Source organism: Sarcophilus harrisii, chromosome 3 (assembly GCF_902635505.1).
Source record: "Sarcophilus harrisii chromosome 3, mSarHar1.11, whole genome shotgun sequence".
In the NCBI taxonomy this organism is placed as follows: domain Eukaryota; kingdom Metazoa; phylum Chordata; class Mammalia; order Dasyuromorphia; family Dasyuridae; genus Sarcophilus; species Sarcophilus harrisii.
This window is the reverse complement of record NC_045428.1, coordinates 599,492,342-599,514,657: the sequence shown is the minus strand read 5'-3', so window position 1 is coordinate 599,514,657 and position 22,316 is coordinate 599,492,342. Positions and strand designations below refer to the sequence as shown.

General features: G+C 38.4%; 1 protein-coding gene across 1 annotated transcript; it reads right to left on the bottom strand.

The window, feature by feature from the left end:
• Positions 1-1,063: 1,063 nt before the first annotated feature.
• Positions 1,064-14,675, bottom strand: LOC116419021 (zinc finger protein OZF-like). The gene is made up of 4 exons (XM_031963935.1): positions 14,419-14,675; positions 7,706-7,832; positions 6,800-6,886; positions 1,064-3,600 (listed from the first exon to the last, which is right to left on the bottom strand). The coding sequence occupies exons 1-4, from the start codon at positions 14,464-14,466 to the stop codon at positions 2,126-2,128; spliced, it is 1,737 nt and encodes a 578-aa protein (XP_031819795.1). The 5' UTR covers positions 14,467-14,675; the 3' UTR covers positions 1,064-2,125.
• Between the last annotated feature and the right edge of the window lie 7,641 nt (positions 14,676-22,316).

Here is a 22,316-nt window from a genome sequence, read left to right as displayed (position 1 = left end):
ATTCCAACAATTCTGTACAAGAAAAATATCAAAAGGGGAATAAAAGGAGAAGAAAAATGCAAACAACAAAAGTGAAAAAGCTATGCCATCATTAATCTCTTTACTGCTATTGTGTATCACAAGCTAATAACGGTAAGAGAACACATATGTACAAAAAAGGTTTTTAATAGTATTATTTGTAACAGCAAAAATTTGAGGAAAAATGAAATGCTGTGCCCAATGAAATAGCTGAAGAAATGATGGTATCTGAATGTAATATACTGTGTTGAATATAAATTCAGAAGAACATGGGAAGACAGGAAATAATACAGAAAGGAAGGCATAAATACTGACTACAATTCGAATGAAGATAATTTTAAAATGCAATATAACTATGGTCATATACATAAGAAAATGTTGGTACTAAATTATAAAATTTATGTTAATAAATGGTAAATTACAGAAGAGGAAAGTGGGATGTACAAGTAATAAAAATGTCTTTTGAGTTGAATTTGCTTAACTATTTGGGGGAGTGAGTCCTGTCAATGAGAATATTAGAAAATATCTGCTTTATAGCTCTTTTTTATAGTGTCAAGGAATTAGAAATTGAATGGATGTCCATCAACTGGGTGATGGGAATGAGTGAATAAGTTACGGTATGTGAATGGAATGATTTCAGAAAAGCCTGGAAAGACATGAATTGATGCTGAGTGCATTGAGCAGAACCAGAAGAACATCGTACACAGCAACAAGATTATATGATGATCAACTCTGATGGATTTAGCTCTTCTCAGCAATGAAAAGAGTCAAGGTAACAGCAATAGACTTCGGATGGAAAATGTCTAGAGAAGGAACTAAGGAGACTAAATGGGGATTGAAGCTAGGATCATCATTTTTTTTGTTGTTTTTATGCTTGCTTTTTTTTCCTTTCTTGTGTTTTTTTTCCCTTTTGATCTGATTTTTCTTGCACAACATAAATAGACATATTTAGAAGAATTGCACATACTTAACCTATGTCAGATTGCTTACTGTCTTGGAGAGGAGGAACGTGAACGAGGGAGAGAGAAAAATTTGGAACACAAAGTTTTATAAAAATCAAGTTGAAAACTAGTCTTACATGTATTTGAAAAAATAAAACACTATTGGGGAAATATTTAGACAAAGAAGAGTAAATGAAAAACAGCTCCCTGAGATGATTTAGAAAAAGAAAGATAAAAGAAAAATCATGGCTCAGTCAATGGGTACCAAACTGGATTAAGAGCTTCAGCTACTTTGAGAGACACAGCTTTCAGAAACAAAGAGGTGATAGTCTTGTACACTGCCCTAGTCAAGTCACACCTGGACTATTGAGCATTACATTTTCAGAAAGAAATGGATAAAATGTGTCCAAAGAAGGGCAATGAAGATGGTGAAAGAGGCCAAGTTCATATCATATGCAACCAGTTGAAGGAACTGATGATATATATCAAAAAGAAAAATCAGGGGAACATGAAGTTTCCTAATAATTAGAGCTTACCCACTATTGAATGAGTTGCTTTGGAAAATACTGGGATTCTACCTTAGCAGAGATCTTGTAGGAAAAGTTAAATGATTATTGGGGGGGACAGGTGTTGTCTTGAGGTATTCTTTATTTAGTATGGGCTGGATTAAATGGTTTCTGACTCCTTTCTATCTCTGAGATTGAGTGACTTTGTGAAACACTCAGTGAAGTATCTGTAAAGCTTCTGTCGAATATGAATTCACAATTGAGTTCAGTAAGGTTCACAATTAAAAATAATCCTTTGCTACTGTTTCTACTATATCCCATTAAAATGAGATTCTTAAATTACTGAAAGAATATCTTCCAGCTAAAGTGTCTCCCACATTCACAACATTAACTTGATTTCTCCAATGTGAAGTCTGATAATTAAGAAGATTTTTTATGGATAAGGGCCACTCCCATAAAAGTTCTCTCCAGTATGAATTGTATGATATCCAATAATATTGCTCTGTCCAAAGACCTTTTCACCATTATAATTTTTTTGCTATAATATTAATTTTTCATTGCTATGTTTTGTGCTTTTCAAAAGACTAGAGATTTCTATTATGAAATTTTTGCTGACATTGAAAGTGTGTTTCATCTAAGAACTTGACCATAATCATTACACTAATAAGATTTTTCTTCAGTATGACTCCTTTTGTGGTAAATTAGGGATGAGTTGTGCTTAAAAACTTTCCCACATTCCTTACACCGATAAGGTTTTTCTCCAGTATGAATTCTCTGATGTGCAGCAAGGTTTGCCCTCTGAATAAAGGCCTTTCCACATTCATTACATTCATAAGGTTTCTCTCCAGTGTGAATTAGACGGTGGAAAGTAAGTTGTGCGGTCTGATTAAAAGCTTTCCCACATTCATTACACTTATAAGGTTTTTCTCCGTTATGAATTCTCTGATGATAAATAAAGGATGAACTTGAGCTAAAGGCTTTCCCACATTCATCACATTCATAAGGTTTCTTTCCAGTGTGAATACTCTGATGAGAAATAAGCTGTTTATATAACCTGAAGGCTTGCCCACATTCATGACATTCATAAGGTTTTTCTCCAGTATGAATTCTCTGATGGGAAGTAAGGTGTGAATTTGACCTGAAGGTTTGTCCACATTCATGACATTCAAAAGGCTTTTCTCCGGTATGAATTCTCTGATGGTAAGTAAGGGATGACCTTGAGCTAAAAGCTTTCCCACATTCATTACATTCATAGGGTTTCTCACCAGTATGTATTCTCTGATGGGAAGTAAGCTGTGTACTCTGGATAAAGGTTTTCCCACATTCATTACACTGATAAGGTTTTTCTCCAGTGTGAATTCTCTGATGATAATTTAGTTTTGTATTTGACCTGAAGGCCTGTCCACATTCATTACATTCAAAAGGTTTTTCTCCAGTATGAAGTCTCTGGTGGTAAGTAAGAGATAGACTATATCTAAAAGCTTTCCCACATTCATTACACTGATAAGGTTTTTCTCCAGTATGAATTGTCTGGTGGTAAGTCAGTTGTGAGCTCCATCTAAAGGCCTCTCCACATTCATTACATTTATAAGGTTTCTCTCCAGTATGAATTCTCTGATGGGAAGTAAGCTGCGTTCTCTGGATAAAGGTCTTCCCACATTCATTACACTGATAAGGTTTTTCTCCAGTATGAATTTTCTGGTGGTAAGTCAGTTGTGAGCTCCATTTAAAAGCCTCTCCACATTCATTACATTCATGAGGTTTCTCTCCAGTATGAATTCTCTGGTGGAAAGCAAGAGAAGAGATACAGCTAAAAGTTTTCCCACATTCATTACATTTGTGACGTTGTTCTACAGAATAAATTCTCTGATGTTTACTAAGATGTTCTCCCTGGAGAAATGCTTTCCCATTAGTTCTCTCTTCAAAATGTATTCTATGATGCTGAATGTTTGAATCACAGCTAAAAAGTTCTTTACATTTATTATCCTGGGAACGTGTCTCAATATCATAATTACAGGTTTCTTTTGATACGGAATCCTGATGGCCATGACTTGGAGTTCTTTTCTGGAATGATTTATTCATAGTAAAGCCCAATTTTGAAGCTGATTCATTTGTTTTGGCCTTGGTCTTCCAATCTAGAACAAGCAAATAAACAAGTTACTGATTTGAAGAAAAAGAACTATAATGTATTTACTCTTGTACTGTCTTCCGTTCTACTGCTAATTCCATCAGTGCCTTCAAGAATGATATTCAACCTTGAAAGTGAATAATAAACCCCCCCAACACTTTATATGTATTGAATGCTTACAACTTGTAATTTTACATATTTATGGGAAATCAAGAAGAAAAAGAGGTGTTAAAAAAGTGGTGAAAGTTAGATATCTAAATACTCAAGAGAAAGAAAAGGTGAATTCTGCATACCACACCTAAATGAATTAGCAACAAGTGTTGGACATGGAAGAGTAGTGATAGATATGGAACTAAAAGAAATGGGTTCAAATCCAGTCTTTGGAACTTAGTTGTGATGAGCAACCATAGGCAAGACTCACTTAAGAGTCAGTTGTATCATCTATGAAATAGGGATATTAATACTAATGTTACAGGGTTGCTTTGAGGATCAAGAAAGAATAATGTATTATTTTTTTGATTATTATATTCCAAAGGATCTGTAATATCACCAACTTGGGAATTCCTTCCAATAATGCCAATCACCACCCAACTATGCTTGCCCATCCTATAGAGCATTTTCCCATGTTATTTCACCAAAACAGGGGGTCTATGCAATACATGGAGGAGAGACCTTCACTATTTCCTCTCTATAATGCAAGAGAAACCATGAAGCATCTCGTCCACCTGTCATTTCTTGTTCTTATGACATATCCCATGAAACAAAAAAATAATGAAATGTCCATGAAAGCATTCTTCCCACTATATCATGTTAATCCTTTCCAAAATGAAGTACATTTATTTTGTGTATTTCTTTTCTGTTGTGATTTTTAAACTCTTAAGCTTAAATACAAAATGAGAAAAGGAAAAAAAAAAATCCCATACTCAGCAGACCATAAGAGAGGATTCAATATAAAACCATAAATTTCCATTTCAAGAAAAGCCATATAATCAATAGTATACATTGTTTTCAAAGCTGCCTAGCTTTTCTTTTATTCCTTATTGATTTTCTTTTGTTCTTTGCTATGCACTTTTCCCTTCATTTTCCCCCAAACTAAAGAAGATTACAATTAAAAATAGATATATGTACATATACATTTACATTGAGCAAATTGACTTGACGTATTTCTGACTTGATCATAAAATTAATGAAAAATGTATCTATTCTCTTCTAAAGATCAAGAAATGTCTTTTTACCAGTGTTGGAATTATTCTTGAACTGGAGGTTGGGGATGGGACAGGTTGCTATGCTTCACACTTACAAATATCATCTTATTTGATCCTCACAATAATCCTTTGAGGTAGGATTAACTGTGTATGCAATCAGGCCACCATTAAGAGTACAATTGCAGCTTGATCTATTTCAACTAGTAATTTATGGTGAAAAATAAGATAGAAATGAAGGAAATAATAAGAACAAACTATAGCAATGTCATATAAAAATTTAACTGGCAGAAACCAAATGCCATAACAAGGAGAACAAGAATATAAAAAGTAGTTTAGCAACTATTTGATGTTCTTTGTTCCTGTATGCATATCACTGAGTGCTTCCTGGTACAGAATAAATACTTAATAAAATACCTGTTATACTTGTTTACTGACTGAGTTCCTTGCCAAACAGCTGGACAATAGGCAAGACAAAACAGTGATATAAAAAGTAAATTTATTTGTAAAATATTAGAGAGAATAGGAGGAGATTATGACCAGTATCATCTCACAAAAGAGACAGAAGCAATAAGTAAAAACTAGTTTAAAGAAAGCTCAGTAAGAGAGTAAATCAAGTGGTCATTTAGAGATGAAAATGTCTGGACAACAAATAAAAGAAAAATTGAAGAAATCTAGAGAGATTTTTATTCACCATCAAGAACAAAGGACTTTGTAGTTTGTAGTTACTGTTATTAAATATTAAATTTCATTAATATATAATAGTATTATTAATAATAATTAATATTAAATGCTGTTATTAAATATCCCTTAAGTAGTTGTGATCTATCACTCTAGTCTATAGAGATCTAGATCTTTTCATGTCCCGATTTTATAAAAAGTGAGCTTATCTTTTCAAGGTTTGTGCCAGATGCTAATTTGACAAGGGCATTTATGACTCCACCAAGTCAAAGATGGGAAGGAGAAATATCAGCAAAGTAAATAGGAACTATCCAGGAGAGAGGAGGGTCATTCGATGACTAAATTAAGATAGGAGGAGAATTAAGTGAAATATCAAAGAATACTTAGAGCCTACGGTCAAAATCTAAACTCCCTGAGGAATATCTGCAATAAACAGGCTTCTAACTCCTGTCTCTGGTTTCTCCTCATTCCAATCCATTATTCTCCCAGTTTTCACATTAACCTTCCTGGATCCATCCCTCACTCCAACACTATTCTCACACCTCCCTAGCTTACTTACAGGGTAGGGGAACACACTTTAAGGAGGCATTCAAAGACCTCCAGAATCTGGTCCCAGTTCCGCCCCCCCCCCCCATCCTTCTATTCCATTCATCTCCCACAAGTATCAGCTGCTTCAGAAAGACCCTCACTGTCCCATCACCTTTTATTCTCATATTTTCTCCTACTGGTTCCTCTTGTTAGAAAGTCTCATCCTCCATCTTGGCATTTATTCAAATGCCAAAAGTGCTTTTTGGTTTCATCCGCCTAGCCTTCCAGTCTCTCCATCTGTATTAATTATTCTTTCTTACAATGGCCAAGACCGAGCAGCTCTATGATTCATTCTGACCAAATAACTGGCAATCATTCTTATTCGCCCTTTCAGAAATCAGGCCCCAAAAGTCACCTCTTTCTCCTGTAAGATCCAGACCAGGCCCGTACCACCCTCCTCCCGGCCATTCCAACAGATTCATGTCAGGAATGGCCCGCGGAGGCGAGGTAAAGGCTGCTTCAGAAAGCCGGCCTTGAGGAGAGGGGAGAGATAACACCGGGTCCTACGAGGGCTTCTGCTCTCTTCTCTGACAGTGGAGGCAACCATGAATGAAAGGGGGTGGGAGAGAGATTTGTGGGGAACATTGGGGAGCTTCTGCCCAAAGCCTCTCTGCCGCTATACTTTTAATTAAGTGTAGAGCTGAGGACAATTCCCATTCAGATTTTCCCAGGCCTCCAGCTGACCAAAAGGAGACTGAGGAGACTCAGCTCACTGCTGAATTTTCACTCACTTACCTCCTACCCCTTTGACTTCCATGACCCTCGGCGATTCTTCTTGCTCCAGCTGAGAGATCACATCTGGTTTGGAAATTGGAAGCCCTACTTGGGGAAAACAACAAGTTCTGAGGAAGAGAGCCCCCTTCAAATCCAAGAACATCTATCCATTTTCAGGGACATGTAAGCACCCCAGAATGACCAAAGGGTAATCAAAGAAAGATGTTTTCTCTGGAGTTCCTGGGAAACAGGAACTTTTTTTTTTTCTTTTGAGGGGGATACAAAGTTCAAAGGTAAGGGATGGAAAACAATCGGGTCATTTGTCCATCTCTCAGGATTGAAGAGGTCTTAGTTCATCATCTCATTTTGTAGAGGAGGAAACAGAGGCCCAGAGAAATCCAGTGGCTTGCCCAGGACCCCAGTGAGGAAGGCAGTGTTTGACCTCAGGTGTTCCTGACTCTGGGCCCAGTGCTGGGACCACCACCCTGCCCAGCTGCCTCCCGGGAAGCTCCTCAGTTATTCATACATGGAGAGGGTGGCCTTGACTTGAGGCAGCAGAAGGTGCAGGAGGCCCAGGCCCAGTGGCTTTTACAAAGCTCGCTCCTTTTTGGGAGTGGCCCATGGGATAACATAGTCAGGAAAATCTGAGTTCAAATAGGGCTTTACCAGCTCAGTGAGCATGTACAAATAGTTAAGCCTCTGCCCGACTCAGTTTCCTCTCTGTGAAAATGAAATAATAACCAGAAAGCACTTAGTGTCTGGTATAGGGCAAGTGCTTGTTCCATTCTCTTCTCTAAAAAGAGTAAAGTTCCCAGACCCACGGTCTGTCCTTGGCCAACAAGCCCTGGTAAGAAATCCCCACATCCCCCAGCATTCAGCAAGCAGACTCCAAGGTACAAAGTGTGAGCCACAGGAGGTCTCTCTTACCCAAAGAGAGCAGGTTCCGGTAGTTCTCCAGCATCACATCTCTGTACAGCTTTTTCTGGGAAGGATCCAGATGTTTCCACTCATCCTGGGTGAAGTCCACGGCCACATCACTAAAGGTCACTGTCTCCTGAAACACAAAACGCGGTCTTGCTGATTTAGAGCCTCCCTCTCACCTGGAGCTAAGGGAAGAAGAAGGGCTGGGAAACTGGGGCATGATGACAGGGTTAAGTGGGAGCACTAACTCAAGCCTCCAGATTCCCCGTGTCCTGGGACTCTCCTCACCATGTTGTTGCTCTGGGGCTCCTCCTCCCTTGGACAGCTTCTCTCTCCACAAGGGAACACCTCACCTTAAAGCTCCCAACAACAGATAAAACCCCTGTTCCTTACAGTAATGACCCGGCACTTACGCTGTGAACTCCAAACTTCAGACCAATGAGGTGACCAATAAATAAAGGGAAGCATCAGTCCGGGCTGAGAAACTGCAATTCGGGACCACACTCGGCCTTATTCAGACAGGGATGCCCACGAAGGAAGGAGGGAAGGGGGCTTCTTCTAGGTCACAGTTGTGGGAAACAACAGGAGGACCAAGAGTCTGGATCCACCAGTCTAACCCTGGGTTAGATGCTGAGGGATTACAAGAAGCTAGTCCCAGAAATGTCCTCAGAACTCTCTTTGCCCAGGAACAGGGGCAATTGGAAACTGCTAGGGTGAGCAGGAGTCTTCTTGGGGACAGGTAGAAACTGCTTGATCAGAGCCCAGTAGGGGCCCGGGTTTTCCCAGGGGTTGATAATATCATTAATATCATTAAACATTCTTCAAAAAATTCCCATTAATAATCAAGTACTATTCCTATCAGACAAGAGACACCATCCCTAGCAATTTCCTCCTGATGACACAATTTCCCATTAATTAAAACTTGTTTACAAGAGTGCCCCGGCCACTTCTATGGAGACAGCCTTAGCTCACATATTCTTACCAGGAATTCTCCTCTAAATCCCTATATAAAAATTTCCCAAAGCTATGATTAATCCACAAGTTTTGATCACAAAATTCTTATTAATAAGATTAATAATTAATAAGAATGTACTTCATATACTCTTTAAAACCAGTGCAACTGTGGTTATAGTTCTCAAGTTTCCAATTTACTCTAATTTAATTACCACCCCCAGTTAATAAACATTGATTTCCCTCTTCCCCAATGGGTCCAAAAGGTTCCCCATCACTGTGTTTGTGTCTCCAGGCCTTTCTGAGGGGTTCCTTCATCCTGATCCATCCCTAGTCTGCGTGTGGCCCCCAGCTTTGCCCTTGAATTCAGCCTGCTGATCTATGTCTTCTGCCTGCCCTACCATGCTCCTGAGTTTTCCCACACTGACCCATGGAAGAGCGATGACAATCTGATGATCCTCAGATCCGTTTGTCCAACCCTAGCCTCTCTTCTGACTTCCAGTGACCATGAATAACTCAGAATTTAAGATGACTTCTTTAAGATGTCTTTTAGACACCTTGAAATCAACATGTCCAAGCATTATCTTTCTCCCCAAACCCTCCCTTCCCCCTAACTTTCTTATCACTGGTAAGAGAACACCATTTTCCCAGTCACCCACCTAACATCTAGATGCCATCCTCAGTTTCCCATTCTTATTCCTCTGTATACATTCTGTTGCTACATCCCGTTGTTTCTACTTTCCAAACATCTCTTGAATGTGCCCTCCTTCCTCAGATACCGCCACACCCAGGCACAGCCCCCTGCCAGGATTGCTGTAACAATCCGATAGGGAGTCTTTATCCTGCACCCTGCTGCTGAAGGAAAGTCCTTCAGTGAAGATCCCCCCATGTGACCCTCCGTCCAATAAACTCTACTGACTCCCTACTGCCTGTGGGACAAAATATAGAATCTTCTGACTTCTGAAAGCTCCCATAACTTGGCCCCTTCCCACCTTTGAAGTCCTTTTGCACTCTGCTCCCACTACACATGATTCAGGAGCATGGGTCACCTTGCTGCCCTTCAAACATGGCCCTCCATCTCCTGACTGCACACTTTCCCAGCTGCCTCCCCCCTCCCCCCAGATTTGGAACTCTCTTTTTCTTGTTCTCTTTATCCTGGCTTCCTTCAAGGCTCAATTAAAAATGCCACCTTCTGCAAAAAGCCTTTCTCAGAAAATTGGAAACTAGTATGGCAGAAACTAGGCATTGACCCACACTTAACACCATACACCAAGATAAGGTCAAAATGGGTTCATGATCTAGACATAAAGAATGAGATTATAAATAGAAGGACATAGGATAGTTTACCTCTCAGACCTGTGGAAGAGGAAGAAATTTATGACCAAAGAAGAACTAGAGATCATTACTGATCATAAAGTGGAAAATTTTGATTATATCAAATTGAAAAGTTTTTGTACAAACAAAACTAATGCAGAAAAAATTAGAAGGGAAGCACTAAATTGGGAAAACATTTTTACAGTCAAAGGTTCTGATAAAAGCCTCATTTCCAAAATATATAGAGAACTGACTCTAATTTATAAGAAATCGAGCCATTCTCCAATTGATAAATGGTCAAAGGATATGACCAGACAATTCTCAGATGAAGAAATTGAAACTATTTCTAGCCATATGAGAAGATGCTCCAAGTCAGTATTAATCAGAGAAATGCAAATTAAGACAACTCTGAGATACCACTACACACCTGTCAGATTGGCTAAGATGACAGGAAAAAATAATGCGAAATGTTGGAGGGGATATGGGAAAATAGGGACACTGATACATTGTTGGTGTAATTGTGAATACATCCAGCCATTCTGGAAAACAATTTGGAACTATGCTCAAAAAGTTATCAAACTGTCCATACTCTTTGATCCAGCTGTGTTACTACTGGGCTTATACCCCAAGGAGATACTAAAGAAGGGAAATGGACCTGTATGTGCAAAAATGTTTGTGGCAGCCCTCTTTGTAATGGCCAGAAACTGGAAACTAAGTGGATGCCCATCAGTTGCAGAATGGCTGAATAAATTGTAGTATATGAATGTTATGGAATATTATAGTTTGGTAAGAAATGACCAGCAGGAGGATTTCAGAAAGGCCTGGAGAGACTTACATGAACTGATGCTGAGTGAAATGAGCATGAGATCATTATATACTTCAACAACAATACTATATGATGATCAATTCTGATGGACATGGCCCTCTTCAACAATGAAGATGAACCAAATCAGTTCCAATAGAGCAGTAATGAACTAAACCAGCTACACCCAGCGAAAGAACTCTGGGAGATGACTATGAACCACTACATAGAATTTCCAATCCCTCTATTTTTGTCTGCCTGCATTTTTGATTTCCTTCACAGGCTAATAGTACAGTATTTCAAAGTCCGATTCTTTTCGTACAGCAAAATAATTGTTTGGACATGTATACTTATTTTGTATTTAATTTATACTTTAACATATTTAACATGTATTGGTCAACCTCCATCTGGGGGAGGGAGTAGGTGGAAGGAGGGGAAAAATTGGAACAAAAGGTTTGGCAATTTTTAATGCTATAAAATTACCCATGCATATAACTTCTAAATAAAAAGCTATTTAAAAAAAAAAAAAAAGCCTTTCCCAGCCCTTCTTAATGCTAGTACTGCTACTTTCCTTCCACCCTGTTAACATCCTATGTGTATTCTTGTGTTTGTGTACCTATCCATCTACCCCTCCACCCAATCACCCATCCATCCATCTCTTTCATTAGAACATGTCCCATGTCTGAGAGAATGTCCTGAAACACTGAAATAACACAATCTTCAATATTTCAAGAAAGCAGCAACAGCATGACCAGCCTAGATATTTTTAGGGCTCAGCCCTAACATACAATCTAAAGTCAGGAAGTAGGCTAGAATAATCAGAAAAAAAAAAAAAAAAAAAAAAAAAAAGAATCTCACCATAAAGAGCTATTATGGCAATACAGGTTCAAGAATTAGAAACCCAGAAGCAGGAAATGACTTCAAAATACCTACAATTAAGTCCTCAAAGAAAAATTCAACTTTGGCAAAATTTCAACTAGTATTCATGAAAGAGATAAAGTATGAGTTTAAAAAAGAGGTGGGTTTTTTTTGGTAAATGAAAAGAGAATGCTAGAATAAAAAACTAGAAAAGAAATGAGAGTTATAGAAGAAAGAATTGGAAAGGGAATAAAAACCAAAACCAAAACCAAAAACAGTTTAGAATAAACATTATAAAACCTTGCTCAAGCAACAACAAACGCTTGAAAGTCAGAATAGCCCAAACAGAAGCCAGAAGACAAGAAATATTAATATAAAGTCAAAAGTAGAAGAAAATATAAGTATCTCATAGTAAAAACAATTGTCCGAGAAAACAGAAAATTTAAGAAATTATTGGCCTACTGAAAAGTCATGAACAAAAAAGGATCCTAGCTAGCATATTTCAAGAAAGCATAAAAGAAAACTGTCTAGATTTCATAGAAGCTGACTGAAAATTAGAAATAGAATCCTGAAAGAAAAATCAAAACAAATACTCCTAGAAACATTGTAGCTTAAATCAAGCTTCCAGATCAAAGAAAAAATACTGCAAGTAGCCACAAAAAAAAATTCAAGTACTGTGGAGCCACCATCAAAATCATACTAAATTTAACAGCCGCTACTATATAGAAGCAGAGGGGTTAGAATACAATATTCCAAAAGGCAAAATATAGATGCTTGTAACCAAGAATGACTTACTCGGCAAAAATGAGTATAATACTAGGGGAAGGTGAGGGCTGAGGTGAATGGACTTTTATGAAATAGAGAACTTCCAAGCATTCTTGATGAAAGGATCAGAATTGAATAGTAACTCTGAAATACAAAGTTGAGAGTCAAGAGAAACATAAAAAAAGTAAACATGAGTGGTTAATCATAATCAGGCTTCAACAAAGATTTGCTGCTTACATCTTAATATAAAGAAAGGAGGGGGAAGCTAGGTGGTGAATTGGGATAGAGCATCAGCTCTGAAGTCAGGAGGACCGAGTTCAAATCTAGCCTCAGACACTTAACACTTCCTAGCTGTGTGACCTTGTCACTTAACCCCAACTGCCTCAGCAAATAAATAAATAAATTATATATCAAAGTTCACCTAGGTCTTTCTAGCTTTTCTGAAATCTGCCTGCTCATCATTTCTTATAGAACAAAAATATTCCATTACCTTTATATACTATAACTTATTTTGTTGATGGGCATCTACTCAATTTCCAATTTCTTGCCACCACAAAAGGAGCTGTTACATTTTTGCATATGTGGGTCCTTTCCCCTTTTTAATGATTTCTTTTTGGGGGGATATAGACCCAATAGTAGCATTGCTACATCAAAGAGTATGCACATTTTGATAGGCTTTTGGGAATAGCTCCAAATTTTTCTCCAGAATGGCTGGCTCTGTTCACAGCTCCACCAACAATGTATTAATGTCTCAGTTTTCCCACATCCTCTCCAATATTTATCATTATCTTTTCCTGTCATCTTAGCTAAACTAATAGGTGATATGTGGTACCTCAGAAGTGCTTTTATTTGCATTTCTCTAATCAACAGTGATTCAAAGCTGCAAAGAAACCCTAAAACCAGAGCTTCTTAAATCATTTTTATACCATAGATTTTTCTGGCAGCCTGGTGAAGCCTATGGACCCCTTCTTGGAACTCTTTAAACTTTTAAATTGAAACTTTTCATTGAAAGAAATACTAAATTTTACTTAAAGATGAGTGAAAATGAAGATGCAATTTTTTTCCCATCCAAAAAAATAAAAAAGAATCGAATTTGATGACCTCTTAGGTCCCTTCCAACTCCAAATCTTTTGAGTCTACATTTTCCTCCCATGAATGATTATATTATTAATGCTCTTCCCTCTCACTTTGCCTCATAAACCAAAACAAATGCTTGATTTTTAAAGGAGTCTAGGTTGTATCGGGACCATACTCTTCAAATCTCCAAGTAAAGACTTTTCTCTTACACATCTTCTGTTAGCACCTAACTTAGGACTGAACAATCGGCACAGGTGAATGCTGGTAAATGGATAACTGAACGCTGAGGAAGGGAATAGGCTTTACTCAAGATCAGCAAAGAGCAGATCTTTTAGAGCGAATCACGGGCCTTTGGCTTCCGGCACATAAGCAAATATTTTGTGCACACCCCAAAAACTTGGTACCATTTTTTTAAGGCGGGAGGAAAATGCAAGGGAACCAAGAAGCAAGGGGGAAAGGCTGGTTTGTGGGTCCGGACGTGAGACCCTTAATCCTAATAAATGGCAGCTAGGTGCCGGTTCAAGGCTTGCAAAACTCTTTGAATGAATCATGCCCGGAGCCCCCGGATACAAGGCTTGCAAAGAGCTCTCCGCAGAGCATCCCGATGCCCCCGGTACAAAGCTGACAAAGCTCTGCAGGGATCATCCCCGAAGCCCCCTCCCCTCTCCCCTCCCAGGGTCCGGGGGTTTCGCAGTACGTGAGGGATGGGTCTGCCTGCGGGGGCAGCAGGGCTGGGTCAGGACCCGATTCAGACCCTGGGATTCCGGGCGACCCCCGCGGAGGTCGGTGCCAGGCTGGCAGAGACCTCTGGGGAATGCTCGGGGTTCTCCGGCCAGCGCCGGCCCAGGGGTCACTGCAGCGAGGGGGGTGGGAGGAACGTCTACACCGCGGGTCCCTCCCTCCCGTTTCTCCCTCCCTCCCGTTTCTCCCCCTCCCCTCCCAGGCCGCTCACCTGTGGGGCCCGCGCCGCCCCGCACACCGGGAGCCTCCCCGGCTCCATCCCTCCCTTCCGGGTTCTCCTCCGCAAGCAGGGCTAGCGCCACGTGGTCATAAGAAGCTGAAGGAGATTCGTGGGGAGGAGTGGAAGAACAAGGGGGAGGCGGCGGCGAAAGTTCACTTTCCTGGGATACAGAGAAGAGACAACGACCTCGCCGCAAGGAATTTTGGGAATCGTAGTCCAGAAGTAGATGCCTCTGTTCTGAGCTTCTTTCCTCCCAACTTGGATCGCGTCTCCCTGGATGCCCCGCAGAGTCCCCTCGTCCCACTTCTGACCACCACGGGAGCACTCGTCTTGTCCGAGTCCTCTGTAAAATACTCTTTCGGGTAAGCACACGTCTGGCCAGTCCATGGGACTGTGGATCTCTCCGGCAGACTGAGTGCCTGGCAGTCCTGCTTGAGAAGGGACCTCGGTGTCCAGAGCTTCACCTCACTTCGGAGCGTCAGAATCTTCCCAAGTCCCAGCGATTCATTTTCCCGGCAAGGCGCGGGTATACTGTGTGCCCCAGACTTACAACGATGGTCAGCACCGGGGCTCTGGAGACCTTCAGTTTCCTAGGCAGTGTAATCCCTCTCCTCTCCCAGGGTTTCCTTTGGGGCCTCCCAAACACTGAGCTAGCGCCTGCAAGGTATATGTCAACAGCATTATCAGCGTATACGTCCCTGGAAAGTCGACTTCCAAAACAAGTGTATTTATCTATTCAAAACGTCTCCATTTGCTGTAACCAATAGGTCCACGTGCGGATGATGTGGTGCTGGCTATCTGCATGTTCTTGGTGTTCATTGTGAGGCCAAAATGAGCACAAGCAACAGAGTCAGTCCATCGAACACAAAATCATCTGCAAAGAAAAATTACGTAGCACCTCTCCCTCCACTTTAGTCTTGGCTTGTAGCCGTTTTCAGTTAAATAATTGACCAGCAGAGTGGCAGCTGATCTTGATTTTGGTTAACAACATCGCCGAAAACGCCGTACTAGCAAGCACCCAGTCCTGTTTCATTCCACCGGTGAATGGGAAGGCTCAAGAGCATTGTCTGTCATCCAGAACGCAGGGCAACCAATTGTTGCCATAATTTCCCACAAGCCCTTTAGACGGACATTATCCAAGAGCTTCATTAGATATACCAAATGTTACGGAGTGACCTCTGTTCTGCTTCTGGCATTGCTCCTGCCGTTGTGGGACACATCAACCATTCCTCAGTTCTGAGCCACACTGGCTCTCAGGTAGACGATCATCTTTCATGTGAAGTATCAGCCTAATAAGGATGACTTTGGCAAGAATCTTGCCATCAATAACTAAAAAAGAGGACCCTCCCCTCTATTAACTGTCACAGGACAATCTATTTACCTTTATAAAGATGGACAATGGAGGAATCCTTGAACTCTCCTCTTATATAAATTTCTTTGAAAAAGTTGTGTTGTGCATCCAGCCATTCTAGAGAGCAATTTGGAACTATGCTCAAAAAGTTATCAAACTGTGCATACCCTTTGATCCAACAGTGTTTCTACTGGGCTTATACCCCAAAGAGATACTAAAAAAGGGAAAGAGACCTGTATGTGCCAAAATGTTTGTGGCAGCCCTGTTTGTAGTGGCTAGAAGCTGGAATATGAATGGATGCCCATCAATTGGAGAATGGTTGCCCATCAATTGGAGAATGGTTGAGTAAATTGTGGTAGATGAATGTTATGGAATATTATCGTTCTGTAAAAAATGACCAGCAGGATGAACACAGAGAGGCTTGGCGAGACTTACATGAACTGATGCTGAGTGAAATGAGCAGAACCAGATCATTATACACTTCAACAACGATACTGTATGAGAATGTATTCTGATGGAAGTGGATTTCTCTGACAAAGAGAAGATCTAACTTAGTTTCAATTGATCAAGGATGGACAGAAGCAGCTACACCCAAAGAAAGAACACTAGGAAATGAATGTAAACTGCTTGCATTTTTTTTTCTTCTTCCCGGGTTATTTATACCTTCTAAATCCAATTCTCCCTGAGCAACAAGAGAACTGTTCAGCTCTGCACACAGATATTGTATCCAAGATCCAAGATCTACTGTAACCTATTTAACATGTATAAGACTGCTTGCCATTGGGGGGGGGGGGGGGGGGGGGGGGGGGGGGGGGGGGGGGGGGGGGAGGGGAAAAATCAGAACAGAAGTAAGTGCAAGGGATAAGGTTGTAAAAAATTAACCTGGCATGGGTTCTGTCAATAAAAAGTTTTTTTTTTTTTTTTTTTTTAAAGTTGTGCTGTGGAAGATGTATAAAATATCCACACATATATGTATTCTAATAGTTTGTATATTCTAATAGTCATTCCCCAATGGATAAATGTTCAAGGGATACATAGGAACAGTTTTCAAAAAAGGAATTATAAAGTATTTAGAAACCCTATGTATATGTGTGTGTGTGTGTGTGTATAAGAATAGTCACCAATGGATAAATGATCAAGGGATCAACAGTTCTCAAAAGAGAAATTATAACCATTATTTGTGGTTATTTAGGACCATATGAAAATGTCTTCCATTAAAAAAAATCAAAACCAAAACCCAAAGATGACAAGAAATTACAATAGTCAATGTTGGAGGGCTTGTGAGAAGGTAGGCACATTGATACAGCTGTGGATTGGTATAATTATTTTGGATATCAGTTAGGAGTAATGCAAATAAAGTGACTAAAATGTTCATACTCTTTGATCCAGAGACTCCATTATTAAATTTAAATCTCAAGGAAGGCATTGATAAGAAGAAAGTCCCATATACATCAAAATATAGCAACACTTTTTGTGACAACAAAGAGGCATCTAAGTGACAGTGGATAGAGCAGTGAGGCATTAATTGGGAAGATCTGAGTCTCAATTCGCCCTCAGACACTAACTGTATGACCCTGGACAAGTCTTTAGTCTGCTACAGTGTCCTCAGTTGTAAAATAAGACTCATAAGAGCACCAACCTCCCGGGGGTGTTGTGAGGATCAAATGAGAATTGTAAAGAACTTAGCACAGTGGCTGACACATAGTAAGTGCTTATTCCTGCTTTCCCCCCCTCCTCTTTCCTCCAAAAGTAGATTGAGGAATAGCTAAATTGTCATAAGTGAATGTAATGGGCTATTACTGTGTTAAAAGAAATGGTATATATGATAAATACAAATACATATGGAAAACAGAAGATAAAATGATGAAGAGTTAAGTAGAGTCAAGGAAATAAGATACATAATGACTACAATGTGTAAATGAACACATACCCCCCCCCCCAAAGTGAATGTAACAATATTACAAAAAGCACGACTGACTCTCACAAAGAAATAGGAGATCTCTTCAATTCACTTCATAAAGATGGGGAATCCATAGGTTTAGCACACTGTAAATGTTTTTGAACTTTCTTGGTATTGATTGGTTTGCTGCTTTTTTTTTCTTCGAAAAATACTATTTGTTATGTGGGTTTGCTCTCTAGGAATGAGAGTGGTAGAGATAATGTGGGAAGCTATGGTAGCATACAAAACAGAAAACATCAATGAAAACCATTAAAAAAAATAAGTTGTATGATCTGGATAAAAATTTTCCTGCATTCAGTATATATTTTGGATACCAATCCTTATCAAAGAAATTTTATACAAAAATAATTTCTAATTTGACTGCTTCCCTTTTTATCTTCTATCTTATCCCTTCTTATCTTAGTTCATTAATTTTGTCTTTGCAAAAACTTTTCAATGAATCAACTGATATTTATTAAGCACCTACTATATTCCAGGAATTAAGTATTTTATCTTTTATGTTGTTTGCTTAAAAATACATAACTGTGAAAAGTATGTAATCTGTTTCTCATTTTAGAAAAATGTTATAATATGATCTTTAATGTTAACATTGTGTATCCATTTAGAATGCATCATAAAATATAAGGTATTGATCTAAGCCTAATTCTGCCAGATTGCTTTCCATTTTCCCCAGAAGTTTTTTTTTTTTTTTAATAGCCTTTTATTTACAGGATATATGCATGGGTAACTTTACAGCATTAACAATTGCCAAACCTCTTGTTCCAATTTTTCACCTCTTACCCTCCCACCCCCTCCCCTAGATGGCAGGATGACCAGTAGATGTTAAATATATTAAAATATAAATTAGATACACAATAAGTATACATGACCAAAACGTTATTTTGCTGTACAAAAAGAATCAGACTCTGAAATATTGTACAATTAGCTTGTGAAGGAAATCAAAAATGCAGGTGTGCATAAATATAGGGATTGGGAATTCAATGTAATGGTTTTTAGTCATCTCCCAGAGTTCTTTTTCTGGGCATAGCTGGTTGAGTTCATTACTGCTCCTTTGGAAATGATTTAGTTGATCTCGTTGCTGAGGATGGCCTGGTCCATCAGAACTGGTCATCATATAGTATTGTTGTTGAAGTATATAATGATCTCCTGGTCCTGCTCATTTCACTCAGCATCAGTTCGTGTAAGTCTCTCCAGGTCTTCCCAGAAGTTTTTTTAATAGATAAGAGTTTTTTTTGGCCTTACTTTCAATGAGAATTCTCTAGCTTGCTTTCAATGAAAATTCACACTAGAGAAAAGCTTTAAGCATGTGGGGAGATTTTTATCCAGATTACATAGTTTATGCACACTTCAGAGAAAACTTATGAATACAATAAATTTGGGGAAGCTTTTACCTTTTTAGCTTTTAAAGAAAGTAATACTAGACATATAAGAAACATATAAGAATTTCATCGCAACTATACATATTACTTCCACCAAAGAATCAATTGTGGAGAGAAACTAACCTTTCAGTATCTCCAGGGTACTCTTTTTAACCTATCTTACATATGAGTTGTCCATCTCAGTTTGGTGAAGGGAATTTCTAATTGAGAGTTTCCTGAACCAATCTGCACAGATCTCTACAAATATATGAGTGTGTTTTCCATGGAGAGGTAGTATGGCATGGTGGAGAGCTAATTTCATAGGCAGAAAGGCCAAGCGTCAGATCCCATTTCAGACACAGGAACCTGGCCAAGTCACTTCACTTCTGAGTAGTGCAGTTACCTCTCTAAGATTATGAATTACAAAGAAGATGCTGCTGATCATCAGAGGAAGTTCTTCTGCATGAACTCCCTTTTTGTTGTTCAGTCATTTCAATCATATCTGACTCCATTTGGGCTTTACTTCTCTGGAATTACAGGTGTAGTAAAAAAAAAAAAAAGGCTAATTGTATAGATCATAACTTATTTAAACATTCCTTAATGTTTGGACATGTTGCTTATGTCTAATTTTTTATTACTTTTTTTTTTTTTTTTTTTTTTTTTTTGGTAAACTTGAGTCCTTTAATGGCTTTTATGGGGTATAAACCTAGGAGTGAGGACTTCTGGTTCACACTGACTTGTACAACTCCCTTGTTGATTACAGATTCCTATTTTTATTAGTGATTTTGTGTGTGTCAAGATTTATCCCAATCCACATCTTTTCTTTCTCTAGCTACAAAGTTTTTGTGCCAAAACTTTTTTTTAAAAATCATGTAACAATTTTGTCTCATAAAAAGACTGCTACAGTTGATTATTACAATTGTGAAAGCTATATTGTACCATTCTCTAACAATTTTATACTAAGATTTTATATTTAGATTGTTTTTAAAAAGTTTTGTATATACTGTAACTAAGTAGCTTAAAACAAGTTCTCAATATTCTGCCCCTAGTATTTCTTGTTGAATAAAGAATTCTTTCCACAGTTTTCTATGTTCTTAGATTTATTTTAAAAAATTAGCCTGCCAAATGTTTCTAAGTTCTTCTTATCTGATCCAGACCACTAATCACCTTTTCTATTTTTAATCAGTTTTGGAAATTACTGCTTTATATGACAATTTGAGATCCAGCAATGCTAAGCCCATGTTCTTTCCTCCTTTTATATGTTTTAGTTTTTAACATATTATATTATTTCCCTAATATTGAACCATCCCTGCTACAAGTCCCATTTGATCATAATGAGCATTTTCTTGAACAAATCACTATAGCCTAATAGATTTTTGTTGTTGTTGTTTAAAATTTTTGAACAACATTTGTTAATGTTATTACCCTATAGTTTTCTTCTGGATTTTATTTGTTTCTAGTTTAAGCATTAAGATGATATCTCATAAAAGGATTCTAGTAGCATTCTTTCTCATTTTTTGGGGGGGGGGGAATGGATACTAACTTTTAAAAAAGTTTATAGAATTCTCATTAATCAGAGCAAGTAGTTTTTTATCTTGCTTTTACAGAGAGATATATTTCCTTTTCTGAGATTGGATTCTTTGGGATCTCTTTCTGGTTTTCTGAAATATTTAGATATATTTTTAAAGTTATTCCTCTTTTTTTTTTTGTATTTTCAGTGTTAGCACAATATGCTCTGATTATTATTAATTTTTATATCTCTTGAATTTGTTGTGATTTTTATTTGTTCATTTGCTGTTAGGATCTCCATGCCTCTAATTTTACTATTAGGAAAACTAACTGTTTTCCAGAGCTGAGACCAAGCAAGCAGACTATGCACTGAATTTGGCATGTGCTCACCCAAGGAATGAATTCTGTTGAAATGAAATTCCAGAATTGTTTCACACCTGAACTCAGACAAATACCTATAGCAATTATATTCTATTATGAAATCCTGCTATCAATCAAACATATCTCATTGTTGCTGCTATCCCTTAGTGTCACAGCTGCAGCTTACTGGGAAGCCATTGCTATATGTATCAATGTCTCTCTTCCTACAGGAGGCCCTGGCACATGTGTCTGGTTTCCTGGGTTATTTCAGCCTCTCTGGAATAAGCAAATTTAAGCAATCCAATGTAATGCATTCATTCCATTTCTACTGTCAATTGGACCAAAACCGGTCTCTAACCTATGGATGGCCAGAGCAGAACAAAAAAGACTAGAGACAGGAGGATCAGAAATAAAACTGAAGTTTAATTTTAAAGTGAGAAAAATGCTTCAAGTAGAAGTTCCTTTCTGAGAAGGAGGGCTTCTGGCTTATAGCAGGATAGGGCTTTTGTACATGAAAACCACAAGAAGGTAGGACCCAACATAGTCTTTAAAAAAAAAAAAAAAACTTTTCATTCTTTTTTGTTGATCCACTTGGTGTCTTGAATTCTGACTTAAAATGGAGAAATTTATCAATTTAATTTACTTAATCCACTTATTTTTTTCATGTAATTTTCTCAGTGAACTAAATTGTTTTTTGGACAAGAAAATGAATTTGTGAATTTGAAGGACAACCATTTCAAAATGGTTTATTTCAGATCCCCGTCAAGCCCAGAAAATAAATGACCAATAAGTGACAGAGGGTAACCACTTCTAACTCTGGAAAAACATCCAAAGAGTTCATGGAAATTATTATAATCAATGTTAATTCTGAAAATTCTGAAAAATAAATAAAATCAAAGAGCTAACAGTGGGTTTCTTTATTCCTTTGATAGAAGGAAACTAGAATCAGGTGCTAGGGTCTGCTCTGATATAGAGAAGCCCCATTCTAGTAAGCCTGAGCCTTGATACATAAAGTAATGGGTATGAAGTGAGCTTAGCTGTGACAATGAGGGAGTGACAGCAACAATTAGGCAAGTTTGGATTAGAACAGAACTTTGTGACTGGAACATGGTTTCTACAGATGCATATCAGAGCTCAGAGATGACCTGTGAACAGTTGTGGGTGTGGAGGGTGAGCACAAAGGATTCTTGTTGTGTTAGTTCAGGCTACAACTTGCTTGCTGTGCCTTAGCTTGGAAAATAGCAAAAATGGGGGGAGTAAAAAGAGAGGAGGTGATCTTGGCATGGGGACTCTGACATTTTCTTCTTTTGGTCAAAAGAAAATAAGCCTTTCCATTCTGGCCAGTGAAGAA

Excerpts from the sequence above, each read along its gene's own strand:
- LOC116419021 (XM_031963935.1), bottom strand. The coding sequence starts at position 14,466 with ATGGAGCCGGGGAGGCTCCCGGTGTGCGGGGCGGCGCGGGCCCCACAG. Across the intron at positions 7,833-14,418 it reads GGGCGGCGCGGGCCCCACAG|GAGACAGTGACCTTTAGTGA; the intron begins GTGAGCGGCCTG and ends TTTGTGTTTCAG. Across the intron at positions 6,887-7,705 it reads CCGGAACCTGCTCTCTTTGG|TAGGGCTTCCAATTTCCAAA; the intron begins GTAAGAGAGACC and ends GTTTTCCCCAAG.